This window comes from Papio anubis, chromosome 5 (genome assembly GCF_008728515.1).
Source record: "Papio anubis isolate 15944 chromosome 5, Panubis1.0, whole genome shotgun sequence".
Taxonomy (NCBI): Eukaryota; Metazoa; Chordata; class Mammalia; order Primates; family Cercopithecidae; genus Papio; species Papio anubis.
In genome coordinates this window covers 156163907-156191279 of record NC_044980.1, presented here as the reverse complement: position 1 = coordinate 156191279, position 27373 = coordinate 156163907, and the positions used below count along the sequence as shown (strand labels likewise).

Sequence of the window (27373 nt, the reverse complement as noted above, 5' to 3'; positions counted from 1 at the left end):
ACTGTGCAAGGTTGATGCCCCTAAACCCATACTGTTCAAGGGTCAACTATATAACAAGATTATATAGCTATTAATTTTTAGTTAAAAAAAATCAGTTGGCACAAATAGATACAGTATCTGTAACATTCTAGGATGGGGTGGTAAGTTCACATTCTGGATCAAGTGTTAATTTTATTGTGTTTTATTTCAATATATAGTAAACTATATTCTTTTGTATGTATCAGATGTTACATCAGAAGAATGTAATTTTTAAAAATTAAAGCAACAAAAGAATTAATTCATTTAGAAGTTTGGTCCTTACATTTAAAAAGGTAAGTAAATACAAGAAAACTAAGCATTACATGCCAGCAGTACATATTTATTATTATTCATGAACGGTGAAAAGACTTACAAGGCCCATTATTATGAGTATAACCACACATATGAAATATCACTTAGCGGCGACATGGGATGAAAAGGACAGTTATATATTTATATTAAAAAAATACACGTTTGCATTCAATGTTTGCCTAGGAAAAAAATACATGTACACACGCTCTTTCAAGTGCTCCCCATAAACTGCTATAAAAGCAGGAAGCATCAAACTGTAGAAGTTCCAATATACATAACATGTTGAAATATCTCAAGCATAAAAACTGTACGTAACTTGCAAAAATAAAGTTCCTTTCTTCAAACATTTTGATCTGAGCTCAAGCAAAGCAAATAATGAACACCAATGATTTTTATACCATTTCACACAATTTAAAATAATCAACATGAAAAGGTCAACAGCTTCAAAAATCCTGAAAATATGGAGGTTATGAGAATGAACAATGCGTTTCATCTGAAAAGTCTACAGCAGATCTGCTTCATCCTGGCTCTCAAAGATTTAAGGATCATAATTTACTATGCTCAAACTCCAAGTTTAGCCAGGACAAACAAAATGATAAAAAGAAAAATTACTGCAAACAGGGCAACATTGCCCTTTAGTTTCTTTAGACAATTTCACTAGTGCAAGAGCATCATTTACCTGAAAGATCCTAAGAGTCACAATTAAAGTACTCATACAAAACTATTTCCTTTGTTCTTTAAAAAGTGCCACATACTATACTTTTCATTAAAAAAAAAAAAAAAAAAAACCCAACACAAATAAACTAATGAAAGACCGTTTGTCTCCATCTCTTGTCAATGAGGAAAGGCCAAAGTGATTCTTTGATTCCAATTCGAAATGGTGTTCGTTGGCCAATGCCCAAGGTCTCCAATTTGGAGCAGTCAAGCTGAGCATTTCTTGGACGCTGTGCTCCTAGGACAGGGCTGTCAGTAATCTTTAAAGAAAGATAAACAAAAAAATCAAAAGTAAGTGAAAGGTTATATTTGAGGGCTTTGTTCCCCCCGACCTTTTTTTTTAATATGTATATATTTTTAAACAGAGATGAGATCTCCCTCCACTGCCCAGGCTAGTCTCAAACTCCTGGGCTCAAGGGATCCTCCTGCCTCAGCCTCCCAAAGTGTTGGGATTACAGGCATGAGCCATTGCGCCTGGCCATTTTGAGGTTTTATATTTGCTACTCATTTTTGCTCTTAGCATAAGAAATCTGGTTTGATAGTCCCTGGAAAAATAAACCAAATGCCTGTCACGATCAAGACAATAATACATTTTCTACAAACTTCAATACTCATGATCTTCTCTATAGATGATAATTTTGAGAAAAGCAGCACTATGAACAGCCAGCATACAAGCAAAGTTCACTTTGATTAGTACTGAGAAATGAAGTTACCCAACACAGCAATAATATATACCATAGCGATGGATCTAAAGAAGGTTTTTAAAGCCATGTACTTACAGGTCTTAAGTGACTGCTGGGGAGGTTGAAGGCATCTGCAATTGCACACGCCATTTCATACTTAGTCATCTGTTCATTGCCAGACCAGTGAAAGGTTCCCTTAATTGATGGATCCTAAGAACAATGACACAATGAATTCAATAGTTTCAACTTTTTGAGTTGAGTAGAATAAGAGGTTTGACAAAAAAGCTTATTTAGAATAAGGTCTAGGAACTAAAATGCAACCCTCTTTTTCTGGAAAGCTCTCACCAAGATATCTAAAATCAAATTCCTACTAATACTCCCAGCAAAACACAAAAGAGCAATTTCTGGAATTTAAACCTTAAGAGTTTTTAAAATCAAAAAAAGGCTCCAGTTTTACTTAATTGGTGGGAATATAAAATGTGATTACAGATTTTTATAAAAACAGTCCAATTTAATGAGTATTTTTTTTTTTTTTTTTTTTTTTTTTGTGAGACGGAGTCTCGCTCTGTCGCCCGGGCTGGAGTGCAGTGGCCGGATCTCAGCTCACTGCAAGCTCCGCCTCCCGGGTTTACGCCATTCTCCTGCCTCAGCCTCCCAAGTAACTGGGACTACAGGCGCCCGCCATCTCGCCCGGCTAGTTTTTTGTATTTTTTAGTAGAGACGGGGTTTCACCATGTTCGCCAGGATGGTCTCGATCTTCTGACCTCGTGATCCACCCGTCTCGGCCTCCCAAAGTGCTGGGATTACAGGCTTGAGCCACCGCGCCCGGCCTAATGAGTATTTTTAATTACCCTAAAACAAAAACTTAATAGAACCATTCAAGTTGAGCTAAACTTTCTTAAATATTGTCATGTTATGTATTACAAAATATAATTCTCATATATTAAAAAACTGTGGTCATCCTATTAATATTCTAAACTAAATCAGTCTCATCTTTCTTTGTATGGATATTATATTTAATACTAACTTTTTCAAATGTGCTGGGATTACAGGTGTGAGCCACCATGCCCAGCCCCCAAAGAGTACCTTCTTAACAGACATTAGGTGATTATTTTGAAGTTTTCTAACACTTTGCAATAAAAGAAATGATGGGGTCCATAGTACCTAAGAAATAAATGCAGACAGAAGAGCATACTATTTTTATTCTTCATGAATACAGTGTACTATATATAAACCACTTTTATTTGGTCTAATAGTTTTAAAAAAGCACTTCCGGCTTTCACTCAGTAACACTCCAAGTATAGCTATGAAAGTTCAAGTATGGAAAAGACAAAGTGGACCTTCGCTAAGACAGGTCTCAGGAATCCTTCTTACCAGCATTCTCTTCTCTGCTAGCTGCCGGCACACAGTGGCCACATCTTTGACATGTGTGGGGAACCTCTGCTGCCAGTGATCCATGTTTGCTGACTTGTTGCTGAACTGCACTTTATCAAACATAACAGTCACAGCACTTTCTTCGAGCTTTTCAACTTCCCCATACAGAATAGGAATCCTCAAAACAGCAGCTCCTAGAGAAGAATAAAAGCAAATATTTTAAAGCTGACTGGCTCTTAAATTTTGATGTAAGATACAAGGGTGTGGATTTAAATAATATCAAAGTAGAAACCTTGCCTTTTAATTTAAAAAAAGCATAATGACACAGCTCACTTGTGACAATGCAATGTAAAAATAGTCAAGGCCAGGCGCAGTGGCTCATGCCTATAATGCTAGCACTTTGGGAGGCCAAGGCAGAAGGATCACTTGAGGCCACGAGTTCAAGATCAGCCTGGGCATCATAGCAAAAATCGTCTCTACAAAAAATTAAAATGAAAATTAGCTGAGCATGGTGGCACACACCTGTAGTCCCAACTACTTGGGAGGCTGAGTGAGGCAAGAGGATCTCTTGAGCCTGGAAGTTCGAGGCTGCAATGAGCCATGATTGCAACACTGTACTCTAGCCTGGGCAACAGAGTGAGACCCTGCCTCAAAAATAAAATTAAAAACAGTCAAAGGCTGAGTGTGGTGGGGCTCATGCCTGTAGTTCCAGCACTTGGGAGGCCAAGGCAGGAGGACTACTTGAGCCCAGGAGTTCGAGATGAGCCTGGGCAACATAGTGAGACCTCATCTCTACAAAATGTAAAAATATTAGCCATTCGTGGTGGGAGGATCGTTTAAGCCAAGGAGGTCAAGGCTATAGTGAGCTGTGTTCCACTGCACTCCAGCCCAGGCGACTGAGACCCTGTCTCAAAAAACAAAAAAAGAAGAAAACTCAAAAACACATTTGCTAAGTATCTTCTGTCATTTGGACTAGTTTTTATATATAAAAATCCTACATTATTATGATCATTAAAAATAAAACCTATCGCCGGGCGCGGTGGCTCAAGCCTGTAATCCCAGCACTTTGGGAGGCCGAGACGGGCGGATCACAAGGTCAGGAGATCGAGACCATCCTGGCTAACACGGTGAAACCCCGTCTCTACTAAAAAAATACAAAAAACTAACCGGGCGCAGTGGCGGGCGCCTGTAGTCCCAGCTACTCGGGAGGCTGAGGCAGGAGAATGGCGTGAACCCGGGAGGCGGAGCTTGCAGTGAGCTGAGATCCGGCCACTGCACTCCAGCCTGGGCGGCAGAGCGAGACTCCGTCTCAAAAAAAAAAAAAAAAAAAAAAAAAAAAAAAAAAAAAAAAAAAAAACCTATCATGACAACTAAGTGCAATTAATAGTCTTTGGATGCTACATTAAAAAATAAAAGCAATAAAGGACATTTTTGGCATAAATGAGAAAATTCCTACATAGATTTGTATTTGATTACAGTATCATATTAATGTTAAGTTTCCAATGTATGATAACTGCATTGTAATTATTTAAAGAACATTCTTGGTGTCAGAAGATAAAAGGTGAAGTATCTGGAGATGAAATTCAACTAATTATCAATGGGTCTGGCAAAAGCATACATATAAAACAAATGTGACAAAACATTAAAATTTGTGAATCTATGTGAAGGGTATATAAGCGTTCACATTAGTTTTACAACCACTCATTAATATTTAGATTATATAATGGTCCCTGCTGATGGTATACAATAACATTTTAACTGCAAATCAAACATTTTCTTTTAAATTATATGACAAGAGAACTTAGATATTGCTATGGTTTGAATGCTTTTGTCCTCTCCAAAAATCCATGTTGAAACTTAATCCATGAAGCAACAGTGTTGGGAGGTGGGGCATTTTGGGAGGTGTTTAGGTGGTCATCAGCGCTCTGCTCTCATGAATAGATCAATGCCATTATAAAAGGGCTTGAAGGAAGGAGCACATCCCTTTCTCCTCTTCTGCAATGTGAGAACACAGCATTCCTGCCCTCTTGAGGGCAAGAAAGATCCTCACACCTTGATCTTGGACTTCTCAGCCTCTAGTACTGTGTGAAACAAATTTCTGTTCTTTATAAATTACTGAGTTGTTGGTATTCTGTTATAGCAGCATGAAATAAACTGAGACAATGTATTCAAGGATGATTTCGACAGAATAATTTGTGATACAAGAAAACTTAAAAAAAAAACTAAATGTCCGTTAGTAAGGTATTCTATGCTAGGGCTGCTTCTCAAGGCCATAGTACAGTCTAAGGCAGTAGTTTTAGTGCAGGGGCTCATTAAATTAAGTTCTATGCAGCCACTGATAGGAGTAAGATATCCCAGAGCTCGCTCCACTTGTACTGAAATGCAAAGATGTTGAGGGAGAAAAAAACAGGTTATGAAACAACACGCATACATTTTTTGAAAATATATAAAAATGCTTCCACACTTAATCACATTTGGTGTTTCTCTCTCTGAGGCAGCATTTATGAGAATTTTTATTCTTAGTAAATTTACATTTTTTCTAAGGAGTGTATACTTTTTACATAAGATGTGTATTATACACAAACGCACATATAGGAAAAAAGAAACACCATACATATAACAGAATGCTAACACATATAACAGAATACATAAAAACAAAATACATATATGTATTAACAGAATTACATATAAAAGAATACATATACATATAACAGAATATCTCACTCTATTATACTGCCCTGTTTTCTGAAAATAAGTTACAAAAGCTTGCATTACCTGACTTGTTTTCTATGTGTAAAGATGAATATGTAAACACTGATAGTGGAAACTGTCTTGAAGGATTCACGTAGTTATCTCTTAGAATTTTTTATTTTTTTATTAAAATATATTTTAATTTTCTCTAATGAGTCATATTCATTGATTAACATTTTAAATTTAAAAACATTTATATGTATAGGTATAAAAGATTTTTAAAGTGTTAAAAAACAATCAGGGGCTAAAGAGACTACATCTTACCTAAATTGTTCTCCAGGACAGCCTTTTCTCCATCTAATTTTGTTTTGCCATACAAATTTAGGGGAGCTGGTATGTCTTCCTCTCTGTAAGGTGGATTTGTTCCATCAAATACATAATCTGAGCTAATGTAGATAAGAAATGCTCCAACAGCAGCTACAAAAAAAAATAAGACAAATCCATTAAATTTTTACATGACATTACTCTTTCATGGAATTTAGAATGGTTTTTCATGATATATAAAAACGAATAACCATCTACAAAATTTTAATTTTTAAAAACTCAGCAATCACTTAATATTTTATGAAAATTTTATAAAGTCATCATTACCTGCTTCCTTTGCTAAATTCCCAGAAGCATCCACATTAAGTTGAGAGGCAGCATCTGGCTGATTTTCTACAACATCTGGTCTTCTCTCTGCTGCACAATGCACTATAACATGGGGCTGGAAGTTAAGCATTGACGTCTTTTTAACTCAAAATAAAATGAAAGAGGTATTACAGCCTTCTTAAAATTAATTCAGAGAAAAATGTGCATTAAATCAACATTCCTTCAACTAAGAATAAATCATTGTAATTTCTAATGTAATTCTGTCAAGCTGCTTCTTTTCCCTGCAAGGTTCAAACTTAAAATATTTATAGGGACTGAAAAGAGTATTTCATAATATGTAGACACAAACCAGAAAAATAACTGTCAACTACTGTATTTTTATTCTGGTGTGATGGCTCATGCATGTAATTCCAACACTTTGGGAGGCTGAGGTAAGAGACTGCTTGAGGCCAGGAGTTCAAGGTAAGACTGGGCAACATAGTGGTACTCAATCTCTACAAAAAAAATTAAAAATCAGCCAGGCATGGTGGTGTGAGCCTTTAGTTTTAACTGTTGTGGAGGCTGAGGCAGAAGGATCACTTGAGTCAAGGCACTCAGGGCTACGGTGGGCTGTGATCGATCTATCGTACTCCACGCTGGGCGACAGAGTGAGACCCCCTTTGAAAATAAAACAACTGTGTTTCTAGGCTGGGCGTGGTGGCTCAAACCTATAATCCCAGCACTTTGGGAGGCCGAGGGCGGATCACTTGAGGTCAGGAGTTCAAGTCCAGCCTGGCCAACATGGTGAAACCCCATCTCCACTAGAAATACAAAAATTAGCCAGGTGTGGTTGCGCAGACCTGTAGTCTCAGGTACTCAGGAAGCTGAGGCAGGAGAACTGCTTGAACCCTGGGAGGCGGAGGCTGCAGTGAGCTGAAACTCCACCACTGCACTCCAGCCTGGGCAACAGAGCAAGACTACGTCTCAAAAACAAAAACAGAACAGATTAAAACAAAAGTTTTTTTTTTTTTTTTTTTTTTTTTTTTGAGACGGAGTCTCGCTCTGTCGCCCAGGCTGGAGTGCAGTGGCGCGATCTCGGCTCAATGCAAGCTCCACCTCCCGGGTTCACGCCATTCTCCCGCCTCAGCCTCCGAGTAGCTGGGACTACAGGCGCCCGCCACCACGCCCGGCTAATTTTTTGTATTTTTAGTAGAGACAGGGTTTCACCGTGTTCGCCAGGATGGTCTCGATCTCCTGACCTCGTGATCCACCCGCCTCGGCCTCCCAAAGTGCTGGGATTACAGGCTTGAGCCACCGCGCCCGGCCAAAACAAAAGTGTTTCTAAATCAAAACAAGTTTTATCCCCCAATTTGGACAGGAGGAAAGAGCTATCATTAATGCAATTAACATGATTTAAGTATCTAATAAATCCATGTCAAAGGAAGAATAGTATCAGTGATACCAAACACCAGACCCTGCTTTCTCAGCTCTAAAATGAACATAACTATTTTGTAGTGTTGTGAGGTTTACAGTAACATCTGAAAACCATCTGCAGAGAAAGTATTACTTAGAAGGCACTCTATAAACATTAAGCTTTTTACAAAATGCTTCATATTTGTCTTTGTCAACGTGTCAAAATTTAACTTTAAGGATTACATATGCCATGTCATACTAACTGAAAAAAATGCTACTGCATAATAAGTTAGAGCTTTAGCGCTTTCAAGCATAGTAATTTCCTTGAGGGCAAGGATATTTTCTATATCATCCAGACAATTCTTAATATTGTTCATGTGTACGCTAAAATAACCTAAATCATACCTGAAAATCATGAATGATGTGATGAACTGCATTAGAATCCAACAGATTAACCTGTTCAAATTTTGGTCTTGCTCTTCTAAAACCACAGCCAACAGCATGCCAATTATTCTGCTGAAATTCCTTGTGTACAGCTCTGCCAAGAAGCCCAGTGGCACCAGTAACCAGAACCCTCCTATTAGGGATGTTAACTTCCTCCTAAAAGGTGAAGGGGGAAAGAAAGAGTTACTAACTTTGAAAATAATTCTCTCAAATAAATTAGTCACCATCGTTGTTCCCTAAATTTCTTAATTCTACGTATTTCGGTTCATGTCCCGTATCTGCAAGCCAATGCTAAAGTTAAGTTAGAGCCGGGCGCCAGGCTCACGCCTGTAATTCCAACACTTTGGGAATGCGAGGCAGGCAGATCCATTGGGCCCAGGAGTTTGAGACCAGCCTGGGTAACATAGTGAGACCCCTGTCTCAATACAAAAAAAAAAGTAAAAATATACTTTATATTTTTAAAAATAAATTTTTAAAATAAAAAGAAAATACACTTAAAAATGTAATAAATAAAGTTAGAACAATGATTAATCAAACCATATAAAAAACTGTATCCCTTAAGAAAAAGTTTTTGCCAGGCATGGTGGCTCATGCCTTCAATCCCAGCACTTTGGGAGGCCAAGGCGGATGGATCACCTGGGCCCAGGAGTTCGCGAGCAGCCTGGGCAACATGGTGAAATCCCATCCTTACAAAAGAAAAAAAAAAAAGCAAAAATTAGCTGAGCTACAGGTGGTGCATGCCTGTAGTCCCAGCTACTTGGGAGGCTGGGGTGGGAGGATCACTTCAGTCTGGGAGATCGAGGCTGTAATAAGCAAAGATCATGACATGCACTCCAGTCTGGGGGACAGAGTGAGACCCTGTCTCAAAAAAAAAATTTTTTTTTAATTAAAAAAAAGTTATAATAATCTTTCCCAAGGAAAAGAACACAAGATGATATGCAAGGAATTATGTAGATTTATATTTCCTATGTTAACAGAAAATCCTAGTTTTATGATTGACAATGCCCAAATGAATAAACAGCAACTTTTTTTATACTTTTGCTCCAAGTACCTAAATAGTAAATAACATTACATTTTTCAGTTTATAAGACTTTACAATTTGTCTTGCTCCTATAGCTATGACTGAAGGTGCTCTTTGAGTATCTAGAGAGAAATGTGTTTTAAGTTTACCTATTTTAAGGCCTGATTAGTATTTGGGTCAAATCTGCCAATATATTTACAAGCTGACATTTCTGGTCTTCAGATTTTAATCCCAAATATTCTTTCAAGTCTCAACGATTTATCATACTTTGATGGACCCAAGGTAGAGAATTAATCAACATTTCAAAGGAATTTATGAGGAGGAAAAAAAACTTGGTCCTTACAACACTTAAATGCTTTCTAAGTTTAACCAAATTGGTAAATGTTCCTTAGTTAACCCTAAATTTACCTACATAGAACAGTTAAAATTGGCTAGGCGCAGTGGCTCATGCCTGTAATCTCAGTGCTTTGGGAGGCCGAGCTGGGCAGATCACCTGAGGTCAGAAGTTCAAGACCAGCCTGGCCAACACCGTGAAACCCCACCTCTTCTAAAAATACAAAAAAATTAGTCAGGCGTGGTCGCAGGCGCCTGTAATCCCAGCTACTCGGGAGGCTGAGGCAGGAGAATTGCTTGAACCCGGGAGGCGGAGGTTGCAATGAGCCAAGAGCGCGCCACTGCACTCCAGCCTAGGTAACAAGAGCGAGACTCCATCTCCAAAACAAAAAGCTAAAATTAATAAACACAAAGGATAAGAAAAAATATTTTAAGCAGATCTCTGTTGCTACTGTGAAACAAATAAATTCTTACACACACAAATGAAAAAGAACCATTATTTAGGAAACAATTTAAATTCTATGTTTCCAAGCATAGTTCCAAAAATGTCCCTTCTTCCCAAGACGGGTAACACCAAGTTTCCCACCAGGATCTTCAATAAAGTCAACTTTTACTATTAAAAAAACAAACCAGTTATTTATCTCAAGAGTTGTTATAGTCACCTAATTCTGAGCTACCAAAAACTTTAAATACATATACAATAACCAAAGACTGTTTAAAGCCCTTAGCTCAATTAAATGACTTAGCCGAATACATACATTTAAAAAAAAAAAAAAAAAGACACCAAAATCAAGTATTTCTAGCATATCAAAAACCTAAAAGGAAAAGACTAACAGGGAAAGATAGTATAAAGGTAAATTCTTAGGATTATTTTTCCTTAGTTTAACCAATTTCAAGACATTTTAAAAGTTGAAAGCAATTTCATTCAGGCTGCGTTGCAAAACTTGGCTCTAAACCAATTGATCTATGAAAACAAGGATTTCAGCCAACAAAATATTTTCTTTGAAATTTGGCAAGAAAACAGCTCTACAAAGATTGAACTGTAAAGAGGAGAAAACATGCCAATTCTAGTACAGATACAACAGACAAAACAATTTACACAGGATAAATACTGTAAAGATTCCTGAAAAAATACTATAAAAGAGAGAATTTGGTTTCTTCCGAGTTTCTCACTTTTTAGTTCACTGTAGGGAAGCAAAGAACAGGTAACCACAGTTCCCAAGGTCAGTGGTTCTCAGGTTTCAGTGTGCATCAGAATCACCTGGAGGGCTTTTAGACCACAAAGGTCTGGGGTGGGACTTGATAATTTGCAATCCCAACAAGTTCCAACAAGTGATGCTGCTCATTGTGATTTGGAGACTGCACTTAGAGGACAAGGGTACTCTGAACTCCAGGAAAGTTCAAAGCTTTCATAAAAATCTGTTTTATACAAGCAAAACAAAAAGTGCCATCTACCTTTCTCAAAATGACAACAGTATCTTTCCTCCTTAAAAAAGAGAACTTGAAATAGAAGCCAAAGCATTATACAATCCACAAAAGTTACTAAACAGTGAATCAAGATCTGCGTACTTCACTGATTCTGTGAAGTACACTTGTTTCATTTTAACATCGGTTAAATGAATTTAAAAAAATAAATCTTAAGAACTGTCATAGTTTGGCAGTATTTTTTGCTAACTTAGTGCAACCTAAATAAGAGCCCAGATGATCTTATTATAATTAAGAGCATTTTGGAGTTGATGCAGTGTTAAGTATAGAGAAGAATAAGGCTCTTTAGGGAATATAATAGGCTTAACTTAAAAAAGGAAGTGGAGTTGCAGGAGAAAATGCAACTTTGTATCCTTATACCCCTAGGTTACTATGTAAGGCCTCCAGTGCGCCCCCGGCCTATTCATGTTAATTTTCAAACAGAATGTTGTGCAGTATCATTTCCATTTCAGTAAATGCTTGCACTTCAGATCCTCACTCTTAATAAAAATCTTCAGCACTGACATCCGACCGCTGGGTACTGTACACTGTTTCATATTTTTTTAGGTAATTTTAGGTAATCTCGGCTACTCAGGAGGCTGAGGCAGGAGAATCGCTTGAACGCGAGAGGCGGAGGCTGTAGTGAGCTGAGATCGCACCATCGCACTCCAGCCTGGGGAACAAGAGCGAGACTTCGGCTCAAACAAAAAAAAGAAAACATGTTATATGAGTATATAATCATAGTTAGTTGTTTTTGTTTTTTTAGTAACAGCAGTTTGAGGCCGGGTGCCATGGCTCACACCTGTAATCCCAGCACTTTGGGAGGCCAAGGTGGGCGGATCACCTGAGGTCAGGGGTACAAAACCAGCCTGGCCAACATGGTGAAACCCTGTCTCTACTCAAAATACAACAACTAGTCGGGCATGGTGGTGGGCGCCTACAATCTCAGCTACTTAGGAGACTGAGGCAGGAGAATCGCTTGAACCCTGGAGGCAGAGGTTGTAGTGAGCAATGATTGAGCCACTGCACTCTAGACTGGGCGACAGAGCAAGAAGGGGGAAGGAAAAAAAAAAAAAAAAAAAGCTTGTTAGAAAAGGTATTTCCAAAGCGAGGAACAAGAAGTCCGGTGTTAAAGGTTTTGTCTACAGTAACAAACCTGGAACCAGAATCTGAGTCTTCTTGCTTCTCTGGTCAAGTCAAATACACTGCATTTTGTCTCAATCCTTTGAACTAATATTTGGTTTCAAGAATGATTACAGTTTTATCTGTTCTGCCACAAACTGGTGTTAAGAAGTTAATTCTATCTCTATTGATCTAATTCCTCACTGGTACAAGCGGGAGGCATTTAGACAAAATGACTAAGGCTCTTTCAGCTTTAAAGTTCTACATTTCTAACAGTTTCCACATTATTCCTACCACAAGGAGTCCGAATAGTTTCGTTCAGTTAAACAAGGTAACTTTTCCTCTGAATAAGCATTACTCCGAAATTTAAAATATGCTAAACAAATATCTCTATTTTTGAGCTCCTATATAAACAGTACTCTGCCTCTTACACTGTTTTGTTGGGGCTTTTTGGTTCGTTCTTTAGAAAAAGAAATATCTCTCTAAAAACTACTTTGGACCTGCACTCCATAAATTATTTTAGCTGTGCACAAGGAAGAAATGGCTAAACACTTTAAGAAACTCAGAATGAAAGAACAAAATGCTATCTAGTTCACTCAAGGCACAATAAAGAGTTGGTAATACTTTGCCTGAAGTCTACTTTTTCTCAACTTTTATTATACGGGGGAAAGTAGATCTAGTATCAGTTTAAGTTACTCTAAACGTATCTGCCTCTTATTGTCTAAACTTTGAAGTACGGAATTCAACCACTCCAAGGGACCAGATTTATGGACACCAAAAAAAAATTTCTTGAAAAATGAAATACATATAAATAAATGTGGAGCTACTGTTATTATTCTATCTAATCCAATGATACCAAATTGTATAGGTAATGGGAGATATATGGCTCTTTCTGAGTGGTCCAACACAGTTCTCTGGGACAGTGATTTCTACTGTAGCACACTTGCATTACTATCTACTAAAAAATGCCTAGAAAAGTAAAGAATGGACTATTACTAATATGTGGAGGGGGGCTTCCCTAAATGTCAGTGGTAAATGCCTTGTCGTTTTTGGAAACTTTAAAACTTGGCACAGTTTCATGTTTATTTTTTAATTCCCCAGAAACAGACCTTTTAAGTAAACATTACTGGGCTTTACTTTTTAAGATTCTCTAACTACTTCGGTGGGACTGGTCTAACTCCTACTGTGCCCCACAGACAGTATTACTAACAGGAACCACTCTAGGCTGCTTCTCTAACATTAACTATGAGACAGTTCTCGTTCTCATGAGTCAGTAAGCTTTAATTCTACAGGTTTTGACAGCAGTCTGTGCCAAGCTCTTCGTTGTTTCATTTTTAATGAAGGAAAACACGAAAAGCTATTTTCATTTTTATACTGAACTTCTTTTTGTCAAAGTAGATTAAGCTTTATATGCACACGTACACATACGAATGCATACATATAAATGTAAACATACAATACGTATACATGCACTCAGCACCGTCTGGAGGACCTAGGAACATAGAGGTTTAACAGACCATTTATCCTAACTTTACCCTCAAAGAACCAACGTGATTTGAAAACCCTAAACCCTAAATACATTTGGAAGCACGAAAACTGCATTAACAAAAACAGCCATCTCCTATATTCTCTCTTCTCTCCAAAAGACATGATCTGGGCATTAGCAGTGTTCTTATCCCCAGGGTTGGATATGTTCTGTTGTCAGATTAATGCTGGAAGCCCTTAAGTGGAATGGAACAAGATGGAGCGGGGGTGCGAGGGGCACCAGAGATGGATCTTCCAATCATCATCATAATCTTCCTTCAGGGATACTCCGTAGTGGTTCAAAGCCCGAGACAGTCACACAGACCTGTATCTGAATTCCAGGCTCCAACCTTACGGAATGAACGCGGGCCAATGTATCACCCTCTATGCCTGTTTTCTCGTCTCTAAAATGAGGCAATAACAGTATCTCACAGTGGAGGATTAAAGTAAAGCCCGTCAAGGGCATAACAGTGCCGAGAACTTAAAGAGTTCCGTAAGTTGTCATCTCCAGCACTGCTATTTGTGTGAAGTCACCTTTTCCTGTTCTTTCTCAAACCTACGAACTTGTAAGATCGAGGAATACGAACCAAAGATGAAGAAACGGGGAAAAACAAAATCAAAACAGACACAACTCTGAAAAACCTCTTCGCCGTCAGGAGCAGAGACTGAACTCGAAAGTAAAATCTCCACCTACTTGCTTCCTGCCGCAGTGGCTGGAAGAAAAAAACACTGACCCGTGTGCGCCGAGATAAACAAACTCGGTGGCGCCCCCCTCGGATCCGGGGCTGGGAGGGTGGCGGTGAGACCACTCCTTGCCGGAGGCTCTGACCCGGGCGGAATACGCCTGGAAAGCCGCCCGCGCCCCGGCGGCTCGTTCCCCTCGGCGCCCCCGCTCCCACCGGAGACGCCCAGGCCGACTCCCTCACCTCCACCAGCCGGCAGCTCCCGGGAACAAAGTGTATAGAGAGCTCTTTCTCCCGCCCCACCATGCCCGCCGTCTTCACGCCGCAGCCTCACCGGCCGCCACCTCCTCCAACCCAGGATCGACGCGGGCCTCAGCTCAGACGCCCTCAGCCCGCCTTCCCTAGGCCCAGAACGACCCCGCTCGCCGCTTCCGGCTTCCGCTGCCATAGCCGCGCCCGTTGATTGGCCACGTTCTGCCGACGCCCCAGAAAGAGGAAGGGCACGCGCGGTCCGCCCCCAGCCCACGCGCCGGTGGTTAAAGCTACACACAAAAGAAAGGCCCTGACCTTAGGCAGCGAATTCAGGTTTTGTTTCGGAGATTTTATTTGTGTGCTTTTTTCGTCTACTTTTTTTCTATTTTTTCTTGACTCGGGAAAAGATTGAACTGCATCGCCTTGAGTTTCAAGTTTGCAGACTGCTTAGTGCATGAGGATCGACTGAGCAATATATAAAGTAGAATAAAAAGCATTTTAAAGTCATGGGGGCGGGGGCGGAGGTGGGTAGAGCATAATGGACACATCTCTAGAGCCCTAGGTGTGGGTTTTAAAGATTTAGAAAAGACAAGGAATAAAAAGAAAAGGGTTGGCGTTTGAGCCATTTGTCTTCCTGGATGCTTAAAAAAAGAAAAAACCTGTGTGTGAGATTTCAAAAATGTAAAACTATTTTTAATTAAAAATAAAAAGTTGTGGAGGAAAGGAAGATGAATTACTTAGGTACCTCTTCAAAACGCAGGTCCTTGGACTTTACCCATAATTATATAATGAGAAACGAGCCCAGGGTCCGGCTTCTTAACGGGTTTAACCAGAATCAAGCCCACCCTTTGAGAAACACCGCCTCGGGGACTGCAGGATTGGGCCACGCAAGCCCAGCCTTGGTAAGCACCGAGACTTTAAGCAGCAGCGTGTAATGCTGGGCGTTCTACCACCTTTTAAAAGTCAATCAGCCCTAAGTGCTGATGCCGACTTATTTCCCTTCCAGTTCAAAATCGCAAAAAGTCCCCACCCGGGTCGGACGCCTGTGAAATGTATGCAGAAAGTAAACCCTGGCACAGGCCGTGTAGGATTTGCCAACTTTGCACCGAATAGTCCAACGGTTCTTGTGTGCCCAGGATAGCAAGCTCTAAACGTCGCCCACAAACGTGACCACTGCTTGGATTTTCCTAGGGCCTTTCCCCGTCTCCTAATCCTTTTTGCTTTATTTTCAAACTAAAGACTAAGCAGCCTTTTAAAGAAGTTTTTCCACGTCAGAACACCGAGACTTTCCTTTCTCCCCTACCCCCAACAAAAACTCATTTCCTCACTCGTGTAAACATAAGTTTCTCTAGAACAGTAATCGAAGACAGCCTGAGGTTTCTTCTGTTCCGATTTTTTTAAAAAAATACAGGCTATTACTGTTCATCAGTTTAGAATTATTTAGGGAATCCTTGAGGACTGCCCCAGCGCTAAACAAGTATAATCCCGGGACAACAAAGAAGAGGGCGGGAGGAGAGCCGGGGGAGCAGCCAAGATCATCTTAATACTCCTCTCTTAAAAACTGGGAATTCGGTTTCAAGTTTCTAGTCGCAACACATGATGTAATCTTACCTTTCTATGGGAGAAAAGAAAATTAATTCTTCCTTCTTCAACGAGAAGAAGGTTTAAGGGCAAGCATGTGCAATTAGCATTCTGATTCTCAGAGCAGCCTAGTCTTGAGGAACAGAAAGAGTTTAACTTGGCTACTTTCGAGAATCTGACTTGATACTTTCCCCGTAAAAGTTGGGTACAGTTCTAGGGGCATATGTTTGGATATGGTTTTTAATCATTTTCTGTAATGATGGTAGGGTCTATGCGAATCCAACGCCATTCTTACATAGACAATGTACAACTTGGTGTGGTGGTGAAGTCTATACATTTAAAGAGAGCAGCCTGAAACTAAAAGTTATGTTAGCAGATTAAATTCATACAAAGACAAAGAACATCTGGAACACACAACTATAGATAAAAACCTTATTTATGTAGAAACTTTATATACATAATTGCATTTAAAATGGTAAATGAAACTGCAGTTCTGTCTTGCATTTTATTCTTGTCAGCTAATGAGACTTAGCTGAGTTCTTCATAACCTGGTTCTCTAGGTCAGTAACTAAAGTTGGCTTATTCTTCCTTGTCCCGAGGTTATGTTTTAAGGAAATGAATGACTCTCGTTTCTATTTTCTTTACACAACAATTCTGTTTTTAGCAGGCGTTCACTGGAATGCTTTTAAAGCATCTCTTACTCTAGAATGCTTCATTTCTTGAATTGCTAGTTCTTACCTGCTCCATGTCCTCTGGCATTTCAGGCATGACTCCAGAATTATTTCAGGAGAGCAGATACGGGATGGGTCTTAGCCTCTGCCTTCTCTTGCTGGGTCTTTGTTCGCTGCTGCCTGCAGAGAGCGCAGGCACGCCAAAACGTGAGGCGCAGCTTCACTTGACCTTTTAAATTAGCATTTTGATTCCGATCCCGGAATCTCGTGCAGTTTTCCACATGGCAGTAAGCTGGTAGCTGATTCCCCGTGGTAGTCTCGAAAATACCCAATGAGAAGTTTCATGTTTAATTGCCAGTCAAGCCTGGGTCTATTTGCAAAACTATTTGGTAGAACTATTTAACAAAAACAAAAACAAAAACCCAACAACTTCCTGTCAAGACTGGTTGTAGTTTTCTCTTGCGGAAGAAGAGTGAGCCACGCTTTTGGAAAGCACACAGATCATGCAGTTGATTCCTGTTCTAAAAGGCACAGTTTTCTGTCATTTTATTTAGTTACATCTTATTGCAACAGATTATGTTTAGTAAAATTCTGCAGTGCTTTCCCTTCCCAGAGTGCTTTTTAATTATTTCAAAGGAGAGTAAAAGGCGGTGGTGGTAACAGCACGCAAGAAGTAAAATGCAACGGGTCATTTCCATTAATACTAGCCTGCCCTCTGAGAAAATGGTAGATGGAGTGGACTTAAGTTTCACAAAGCATTAAGGACTTTTAGATAAGTGATTTCCAAACCTGCCTGCACCACAGAACCTAAGGAATGAAATCATTCTCTAGGAGTGAAGCCCAGTAATCTGTTTTCGAAGACTTTGAAGGGTAATGAATGTGCTTAGTGAGCTTTGCACCGCTATTCTGGATTATGGCTCTGTACCAATTTAAGAACATCAAAAATTGCCATTCGAATTGAACTAAAAGAATCATCTAACTTTTAATGTTATATTCATTTAGAGCACACAGCACATGGTAAACTCTAAGAGGCATTCAGAGAAATCTATTAATATAAATTATGAAGAATTGTTGTGTGTGTTTGCATTTGTGAACAAATGTGAACCTGAAAAAGCCAGTCTTTCAAGATGGATCCCAAGTGGCTAACTGGGCGTAATGTATTTATTTTTATTGTTTCAAGACAGGGTCTCCCTCTGTCACCCAGGCTGGAAAGCAGTGGTGCCATCACAGCTCACTGCAGCCTGGAACTCCTGGGCCGCACGTAAGTCTACAGCCTCAGCTTCCCAAGCAGCTAGGACCACAGGCGTGCACAATCACAACCAGCTAATTAAAAAAATCTTTTTGTGTGTTTAGAGACAGGGTCTTGCTATTGGGAGGGGAAATCTCTCTCTCTCTCTCTCTCTCTCTCTCTCTCTCTCTCTCTATATATATATATATATATATATCTGAAAAGAACTAATATTCAGAGCAATTAACTCCACAACTCGATAATTTTTAAAAAAACAAGTTCTAAAATGGACAGAAGTTTTTAACAGACATTTGTCATGTCAGACCTCTATTGACTCCAACAGGAATGGCATCGTGTATGAGAGGCTGAAGAAAAGACTCAGAGACAGTGAACCAGATATAGGGTTTATTGAGGGAACTTAAATACAAGGACAGTCCAGTGGCAGTGGGCTGGATGGGAGAACCACTGCCGTTTGTAAAAAGTATGGTTTATATAGCATTTTCACTTAGCATGTTCCACCTAGCAACCTCCATTTAACCCATAACAAAGGGCCTCCATCACCTGTATAGCTTGTGTTGCAAGGGATGAACCAGGGACTCAGATGTCCTCCATCGATAAGGAGTGAATATTCGCCTTGGCCATTCCTGGATTCTTTAGCTCCAAGCACACATTCTTCTTAGACCACAGGGTCATTCTCAGGGTAGGCTTAAAGTTATTGCTGTCAGTTGGATCTGCCATACAACGCTATTTATTTATTTATTAATTATTGAGACAGAGTCTCACTCTGTCTGCCAGGCTGGACTGCAGTGGCACGATCTCGGCTCACTGTAACCTCTGCCTCCCGGGTTCAAGCAATTCTCCTGCCTCAGCCTCCCGAGTAGCTGGGATTACAGGTGTATGCCACCACACCCAGCTAATTTTTGTATTTTGAGTGGAGTCAGGGTTTCACCAGGTTGCTCAGGCTCGAGCTCCTGACCTCAAATGATCCACCTACCTCAGCCTCCCGAGGTGCTGGGATTACAGGCATGAGCCACCACGCCCGACCTGGACAACACTTTAAAAAGGAAGATATAAGAATAGCCGATAAGCACATAAAAAGATGCTCAACATTAGAGAAGCAAATTAAAACCACGTGAAGATACCATTACATACGTAACAGAATGGCCAAAGTTAAAGACTGAAAGCATCAAATGATAATATAAGGGAGGCAAATTTTACTTCTGTCTTTTCAGGGTTTTTCAGCTAGACTTAAGAATTAAATTAAGGTAGATCAACAGGAAAAAAGCATACAAATCTATTTTATACAAGCGTTATGTGGCATGGGTCCTTCCTAAGAAAGTGAAGACCCAAAGATGCAGTTAGAGTTGCAATTCAACACCAAATTAGACAGAGTACTAAATTGTGAAAAAGTAACTACATTTTTGAGGCTAGAAGATCAGTTATTTTAATAAGGTTGGTACAGAATTATCTGGCATTCACTTCCTGTCTTTGGTGATAGGAATGTTACTTTACTTCTAGTATGGGAGGGCATCTTTCATGTGGGAATGTCATCTCCGGCTTTTAAGAAACAGAAAAGTCACAGTGATCTTCTTGTGCCTGCTGTTTTTTAAGTGTCTTTAACTTAAAATAGTCAAAATGCCAGGGTGGCATATTTTGGGATAGCATATTCTCAACTCCTTCACTAACAAGCATTTTGAATAACTAGAATACTCTTATTGCTGGAGGGAGTATAAAATGATACAACCACTTTAGAAAATTGAAAGTTTTTATAAAGTTACATGTATGCCTCAGAGAAATAAGAGCAATAAGAAAAAAAAAAAGGAATAAAATAAAATAAAGTTCAACATACACCTATTCCGGCCAGGTACAGTGGCTCACGCCTGTAATCCCAGCACTTTGGGAGGCCGAGGAGGGTGGATCATGAGGTCAGGAGTGTGAGACCAGCCTGACCAACATGGTGAAACCCTGTCTCTACTAAAAAAAAAAAATACAAAAATTAGCAGGGTGTGGTGGTGTGTGCCTGTAATCCCAGCTACTCAGGAGGCTGAGGCAGGAGAATTGCTTGAACCCGGGAGGTGTAGGTTGCAGTGAGCTGCGATCGTGCCACTGCACTCCAGCCTGGGTGACAGAGAGAGACTCCATCTCAAAAAAAAAAAAAAAACCAAAAGCAAACAAACAAAAAACATACACCTATTCCATGACCCAGTAATTCCACTTCTAGGTGCTTACCCAAGAGAAATAAAATACATGTTTATAAAGACTCACACAAGAATATTCACAGCAGCTTAATTCAAAACAGATTAAAACTGGAAACAACATAAACATCCATCAGCAGATGAATGGGTAAACAAATTGTGGTGTATCCATACTGTGGAATATTACTTAGCTATACAAAGAAATGAACTGTGTAAATGAATCTCAAAGTCATTATGATGAGTAAAAGAAACTAAATACAAAAAAGTATGATTTTACTTATGTGAAATTCTAAAATAGATTAATTTATCGTCATCTTGTCTCCCAAACCTAATCTTCCTCTTAACCTCCCAGGTTTGTCTGAAAGATACTGTTATACTGATGAACTCAGCTAGATTCAAGTATGCATATGAAAATTTATTAGGGGATAAAGATAGTAAATTTAAAATGGATCATTAAAAAAAAATCAGGCAGCCGGGCGCGGTGGCTCAAGCCTGTAATCCCAGCACTTTGGGAGGCTGAGACGGGCGGATCACAAGGTCAGGAGATCGAGACCATCCTGGCTAACACGGTGAAACCCCGTCTCTACTAAAAAATACAAAAAACTAGCCGGGCGAGGTGGCGGGCGCCTGTGGTCCCAGCTACTCCGGAGGCTGAGGCAGGAGAATGGCGTAAACCCGGGAGGCGGAGCTTGCAGTGAGCCGAGATCCGGCCACTGCACTCCAGCCTGGGCGACAGAGCCAGACTCAGTCTCAAAAAAAAAAAAAAAAAAAAAAAAAATCAGGCTGTCAATGCTTTGTGTGGAAACTGAAAAAAAATAAGACTGGATTCTAATTCACTTATACTAAAATAAGTTATTTACAAATTTAAAAAGTTGAACTATTGTTTCATTTATCATGGTTAAAAAAAGTTAAACTATAACAAAAGCATGAGAAGAGTATATATAAAATAATCTTGATGTGAGGAAACCTTTTATAAGCATATTATGCCATTTAGAAACCAAAAGGGAAAATATCAATAAATTAAACCACATAGATTATTGTAAACAGCTGCACAACAACAATAATGATAATTAACAAAGTCAAAAGACAAACTGAAGGAAAATAAGATCAAATGTAAAAAGCAATTCACAGTTGATAAAGGTCAAAAGGCAAAATCACATAGGACAACATGCTGGAACTTACCAGTAGTCAAGAAAATGAAAATTAAACTTGACAATATTTTAAATTAACAGATTGAAAAATATCTAAAGACTAAAGCTTTTTATTAAAAAGTAATATTTTTGTCTACTTTGTTAACTATGGTGTTTATTTGTCAAGATAGGCTAGTTTTACACTAGGGTAACAAATCCAAGATCACAGTGCTTAACCTTAGAAAGTTTTTACTTCCCAGTCAGGCTATACATCAGAGAAGTCAGCCAGATCTCTGCATCACACAGTTTCCCAGAGAGCAGGTCCAGGGAGCTTCCTCCCTTCAGTGGCTTCAAAAATATATAAGAGAACATTCCAGGCAGATGAATCAAGTGCACAGAAGATAGGCCTACTCAGCCTAATGTGCTCAAGCTTCTGTAAGGAGTCCAGTGTGGCTAAAAAGAATAAAATAGGGAAAGCTGGGCCAGGTGGCTCACACCTGTAATCCCAACACGTTGGGAGGCTGAGGCATGTAGATTGCTTGAGTCCAGGAGTTTGAGACTAGCTTGGGCAACATGATGAAACCCCATCTTTATAAAAAAAAAAATGCAAAAAAATTAGTTGAACGTAGTGGCACATAGCTGTAGTCCCAGCTGCTTGGGAGGCTGAACTGGGAGGATCACTTGAGCCTGGGAGGTTGAGGCTGCAGTGAGCTTCAGTCTGGGCAACAGAGCAAGACCCTGTCTCAAATAAATAAATAAATAAATAAATAAATAAATAAATAAATAAATGGAGAAGGAGAAGAAAAAAAGCCAGAGAAGGAAGCGAGTGGAAGTGTGAGATTGTAGATCTGTTAGAGCCTTTTGGGCCACTGGAAAGACTTACTTCAGCTTTCACTTTTGGCATATCCAGATATCTGCCACAGACTGAATAATCCTTTAAAGACAGATCAGCTTATTTTACTACTTGCTTACAACCTTTCAGTAACCTCCCATCTACAAGGCCCTGCAGGATCTGTGCCCCATCTTTGACTCCACCTTCCTTGTCTGCCCTTCTCCTCAAATAGTATACACCCCAATCTTAATTAGACTCTCATGTTTTCCTCTCTCATAGTATCCTATACCTGTATTTTATAGCATTTAAAAGGTGTATGTGACCATTATTTACTTCACATCTGTCACCTTTCATGTAAAAACTTAAGGGGCAAAGTCGTGTTCTCCTCTGTGTACCAGCACCAAATTCAGTCCCTGGCACAGGATGAATATTTTATAAATATTTTTGAATATATAAATGAATGAATAAATGAAATGCAGTATAATCAAAATCAAAAGCATGACTTATAGATGAATCTGTTTTATCCTCAGATCATTAAATTCTTAAGTGTGTAAATATATGAAGATAATACTTTTTAAAATTGTTTCTCCCAGAAAAGAGAATTGATTTTAAACAATTTAAATCAGTTGGCTATATGTATATAATTATTCACTTGTTAAAGATAATTAGTTTGCCTTTCACTCCTTTTCTTGAAAACTACAAAGTCCCAATGAAAGAAGAGACAACAGGTTGGAAAATGGATGAATGTTACTGTGGCTAGAGATGAAGAGACAAGGTATTGACCCCACCCTCTTTGTTGTAACAGTTTCTGGAAAATCTATTTGTCAAAATTTGCCTTGTGATGGGAGCTTAGATGACTCCTAATTTAAAGGACTGATGAATAAGCTAGAGTTGGAGTCTCAAGTAAAACCTTCCTAAGGATAGGTGTCTTGGGGTCCAGCTTCACCCACAAATAGGTGCTGGGGCCTTGTTTCATATTATCACCACCTCTGTCGTCCTTCTCACCCTGTTTTAGAGGGTGTTCACATAGAAGTCATGAACAGCAGCAAGAAGAGGATCTGAAAGAATGATACTGAGGAAAGAGGCAGGGCATCCTGACCTCTGTCCTCTCTTGTCAACAGTGTGATACATGAACAAGTATTCAAGGTTAAAGGCTATTGCAGATAAATAGGGCATGAGTTAGACTAGACAGGGTGTTCAGTTCCCCAACCCAGTGTGATATTTAATTGGGATGTTTAATTTTTATACATCAACTTGACTAGATCATGGGCTGACTGTGGGCACTACTTCAGGGGGTGTCTGTGAGGGTGTTTCTGAATGAGGTTAATATTTGAATTAGTGGATGCACTAAAGCTGACTGAGGGTCCATTGAGGGCTGAGTAGAACAAAAAACAGAGGAAGGGAGAATTAATCCCTTCTTCCTGACTGAGCTGGAATATCAGTCTTTTGCTGACCTTGGACTGAGACTCACACCCTCTGCTCTGATGGTTCTCAGGCCTTCAAGCTTGTACTGCACACCACCTGCTTTCCTGGGTCTCCAGCCTGCAAATGGCAGGTTGCAAGCCTTCTCAGCCTTCATAATCATGTCAGCCAATTCCTCATACTAAATCAACTTTTCTATGTATCTCTTACTGGTTTTTTTTCTCTGGAGAACTGTGACTAATACAGATTTTGGTACCAAGAGTTGCTCTAGGGGGACAGAATATTAAGGATGAGTTTCCTGATGATCCCAGAGTTTTTGGAATTGATCTTATTAAATCAATTTTGATCTTATTAAAGATCTTATTAAAGATGTTAATAAGATCTTATTAAAGATGTTATAAAATCTATTTAAGATCTTATTAAATCTTTAATAACATCTTTTATATGTTATTAAAACATACATTACTCTGATCTTATTAAAGATGTTAACGATTCTTTCCAGTTAGTAAAGTGAGCACTGAGTGCATAGCATGATCTAGCAATAGAAATATGCAAAATAATTGCATTGGCTACTCCTAATCAACCAGTTATAAGAGGCAAGGAGCTGGTTAACTGTGTATATGATTTTTTTGGGGGGATTTTTGGAAAACTAATTGTTGATGGCTGTTATGAAACCTTGTTCTGTCTTCTTAGTCTAAAAGAGCTTAAGAGACAGTGAAGAAGATGCAGTATAAAGCAATTCATTGCAAAGAAGAAATAATATTTTGAAAGTTGAGTGCATAATAGATAGTACACCCTTAGAGAGAGGATTCAGTACAGGCCGTTGGTAAGGATGAGACCGCAAAGAGTGGCACCAGGGAGACTCCCTTTCTGGGAGTCTTACATGATTAATCATAAAGGGGTGGGAAGAGGTGTTACTAGTAAGCATGTTCTGGGTGTTCCTCTGGGTGCACAAGAGCAGTAGCTGTACATGCTTGCTCATACATCGCATGTCTCATTAGCATCTTAAATCTGCACCCAGTGGTGGCTTTTCTACTATTATAATAAGCAAAGGATCAGTCTGAGGATATGTAAAATCAAAATGTGCATGCTGTCTACAGGGAAATGTCTTACTGAAGATAGCTTTGCTTGAGTTAGCTTGACTACAATGTGAATGCTGGGGCTTATTTTGTTAAAGTGTGTGGTGCAGTAAGCCACAGTTGCTGCATACCACAGCCATGTTTACTTCCTTGACTACCTATTCTGCCTCTTAATCAGTATAATGAGGACAGTTGGTTGTTTCTAATGTCACTGGATAAAGTGGTGCTAAAAAAGGTGAGTGTAGGGATTTTTATTCCCAGCTCAAGTACTCCATAAATAATCAGAAAGCTTCTATGTACACTCTGAAGAAAACCCTATCTCCTGTATTCCCAGAGCCGAGACTGTTGAAAATCAAACACAGCATCTCATCCTGTGACTGGCTGAATTACAACACAAATTAGAATTCCAGCCTTGCAGAGTGACTATTGTAAAAAAGAGGGCACTTACTGAAAAAAATGAGATTCTATAAATTAGAATTTGGACATGTAGGAAGACCTTGATGAAGCTGGGGACATTAAGCCCATAAATTCTGATGAGTCTTCTTTGCTGGTGGAGAGACTTCTCAACCCCAGTGGAAGCAGCTTCTCCATTTCCAGTGATAGTACCCTCCAACCTGTCTGAGATGATTAACACTGCATTGCCTGAGGAAATTGTAATGGTCTCCTTTGAGGCAGTTGATATACAAGACAATGCCCGTTCTCCTCCAGACCCATCTCCACCACCCTTCTTTGCTTCTAGACCTGAAACTAGACAGGAACAAAGTGTTACCCATGAAGAGATGTGCTATACTCCAAAGAGTTACTCAAAGTCTCTAATTTTTACAGACAAAAATCTGGGAACATATGCGAGAATGGATAATAAAGGTGTCAGAAAATGATGGAAGGAACAAAAAGTTGGATCAGGTCAAATTTCTTGACATGGGCTCACTAAGCAAAGAGTCTGCATTTAACACTGCAGCTTGGGGAATTAGAAAGGGTGCTTACGGTTTAATAGGCTTACTGAAACATGGAAAAGATGAATTGGAAGGGCTGGACATGCCTTGGTTTAATCTAGAGGATGGGATTAAAAGGTTTAGGAATATTGGGAAATTGGAGTAGATTTTTCATTTAAGAACTACTCATCCACACTGGGAATGTCAAGAAAGTATACCTTTCACCAATACTATGAGAAATAAATTTATGAGGAGCGTTCCAGCACCTTTTTCAGAACTCTGTGATGGCTCTTCTCTGTAGGCCAGAGCTCACTGCAGTCACTGAACTGGAAAACCTAAATATAATGGAAGTAACATATCCCAGGGTGGCATGGGTCAAGTAACGGGACTCAACCACCAAAAGCAAGGTGAAGTGGTTATCATAATGACAGAGCCAAAGGAACAATCAGAATAATCTGACTTGTGTAGACCTGTGCTTTAGCTAGTTGATCATGGTTTTCCTAGAAGTGAAATAGATAGGAAGCCTACTAAAGTCTTACTTGATCTGTATGAGCAGAAAACTTCTAAGTCAAGTGACAAAAGTTGAACTTGAATCATAAAAACAGAGAATCGTGGTCCCTTAATTCCCAGACTTGAGCCATTTTATAGAGCCAAAACCCTTCGATTGAAGGGGAGGACCTCAAGGGGACCCTGGTCCATAACCAAACGTTTATACTGTTAGTCTTTCTCCTAGTCCTCCCCAAAGGGACGTACAGCCTTTTACCAACGTAACTGTGCATTAGAAAAAGGGAATAATCAGATCTTTTGTGAACTAGTGGACACTGGCTCTGAAGTGACACTAATTTCAGGAGATCCAAAGTGCTACTGTCAGGGTAGCAGCTTATGGAGGTCAGGTGATGAACAGAGTTTTAGCTTAGTTCCATCTCACAATGGGCCCAGTGAATTCCTGAACCTATTCTGTGGTTATCCCCCAGTTCTAGAATGTATAATTAGAATATAGTCAGCAGCTGACAGAATCCACGCATTGGTTTCCTGACCTATGGAGTGAGGGCTATTATGGTGGAAAAGGCCAAGTAGAAGCCACTAGAACTATCTGTACTTAGGAAAATAGTAAACCAAAAGCAATGTTCAATTCCTATAGGGAGTGAAGAGATTAGTGCCACCGTAAGTACTTGAAGGAAGGCTGGGTGGTGATTCCTACCATATCTCCATTCAACTCACCTGTTTAGCCTGAGCAGAGAACAGATGGATCTTGGAGAAAAACAGTGGATTATCACAGACTTAACTAGGTGGTGACTCCAATTGCAGCTGCTGTACCAGATGTATTGCTTGAGCAAATTAACATAAACCCTGGTTCCTCGTATGCATCTACAGATCTGGCAAATGCCTTTTTCTCCATCCCTGTCTAGAAGGCCAACCAGAAGCAGTTTACTTTTAGCTGGCAAGGCTAGAAATGCACCTTTATGTCCTACCTCAGGGTATATCAACTCACCAGCCCTGTCCTAATTTTGTTCACAGGAATCTTTATTGCCTTTTCTTTCCACATCACATTGACCCATTACACTGATGACATTATGCTCACTGGACTTAATGAGTGAGACGTAGCAACTACTCCAGAACTATTG

At 39.5% G+C, this 27373-nt stretch overlaps 1 protein-coding gene across 3 annotated transcripts; it reads right to left on the bottom strand.

The window, feature by feature from the left end:
* Positions 1 to 337: 337 nt before the first annotated feature.
* MAT2B (methionine adenosyltransferase 2B) lies at positions 338 to 17349 on the bottom strand. 3 transcript variants are annotated; one of them, XM_031666590.1, is made up of 7 exons: positions 16998 to 17349; positions 8241 to 8435; positions 6444 to 6558; positions 6117 to 6269; positions 3102 to 3295; positions 1824 to 1937; positions 338 to 1304 (listed from the first exon to the last, which is right to left on the bottom strand). In XM_031666590.1, exons 1-7 carry the CDS (start codon positions 17025 to 17027, stop codon positions 1134 to 1136), a joined length of 972 nt encoding a protein of 323 aa, XP_031522450.1. In that variant the 5' UTR covers positions 17028 to 17349; the 3' UTR covers positions 338 to 1133. The 3 variants fall into 3 exon arrangements, with proteins under 3 accessions (XP_031522450.1, XP_031522448.1, XP_031522449.1); XM_031666588.1 differs by lacking the exon at positions 16998 to 17349 and adding an exon at positions 14761 to 14889; XM_031666589.1 differs by lacking the exon at positions 16998 to 17349 and adding an exon at positions 14670 to 14864.
* Between the last annotated feature and the right edge of the window lie 10024 nt (positions 17350 to 27373).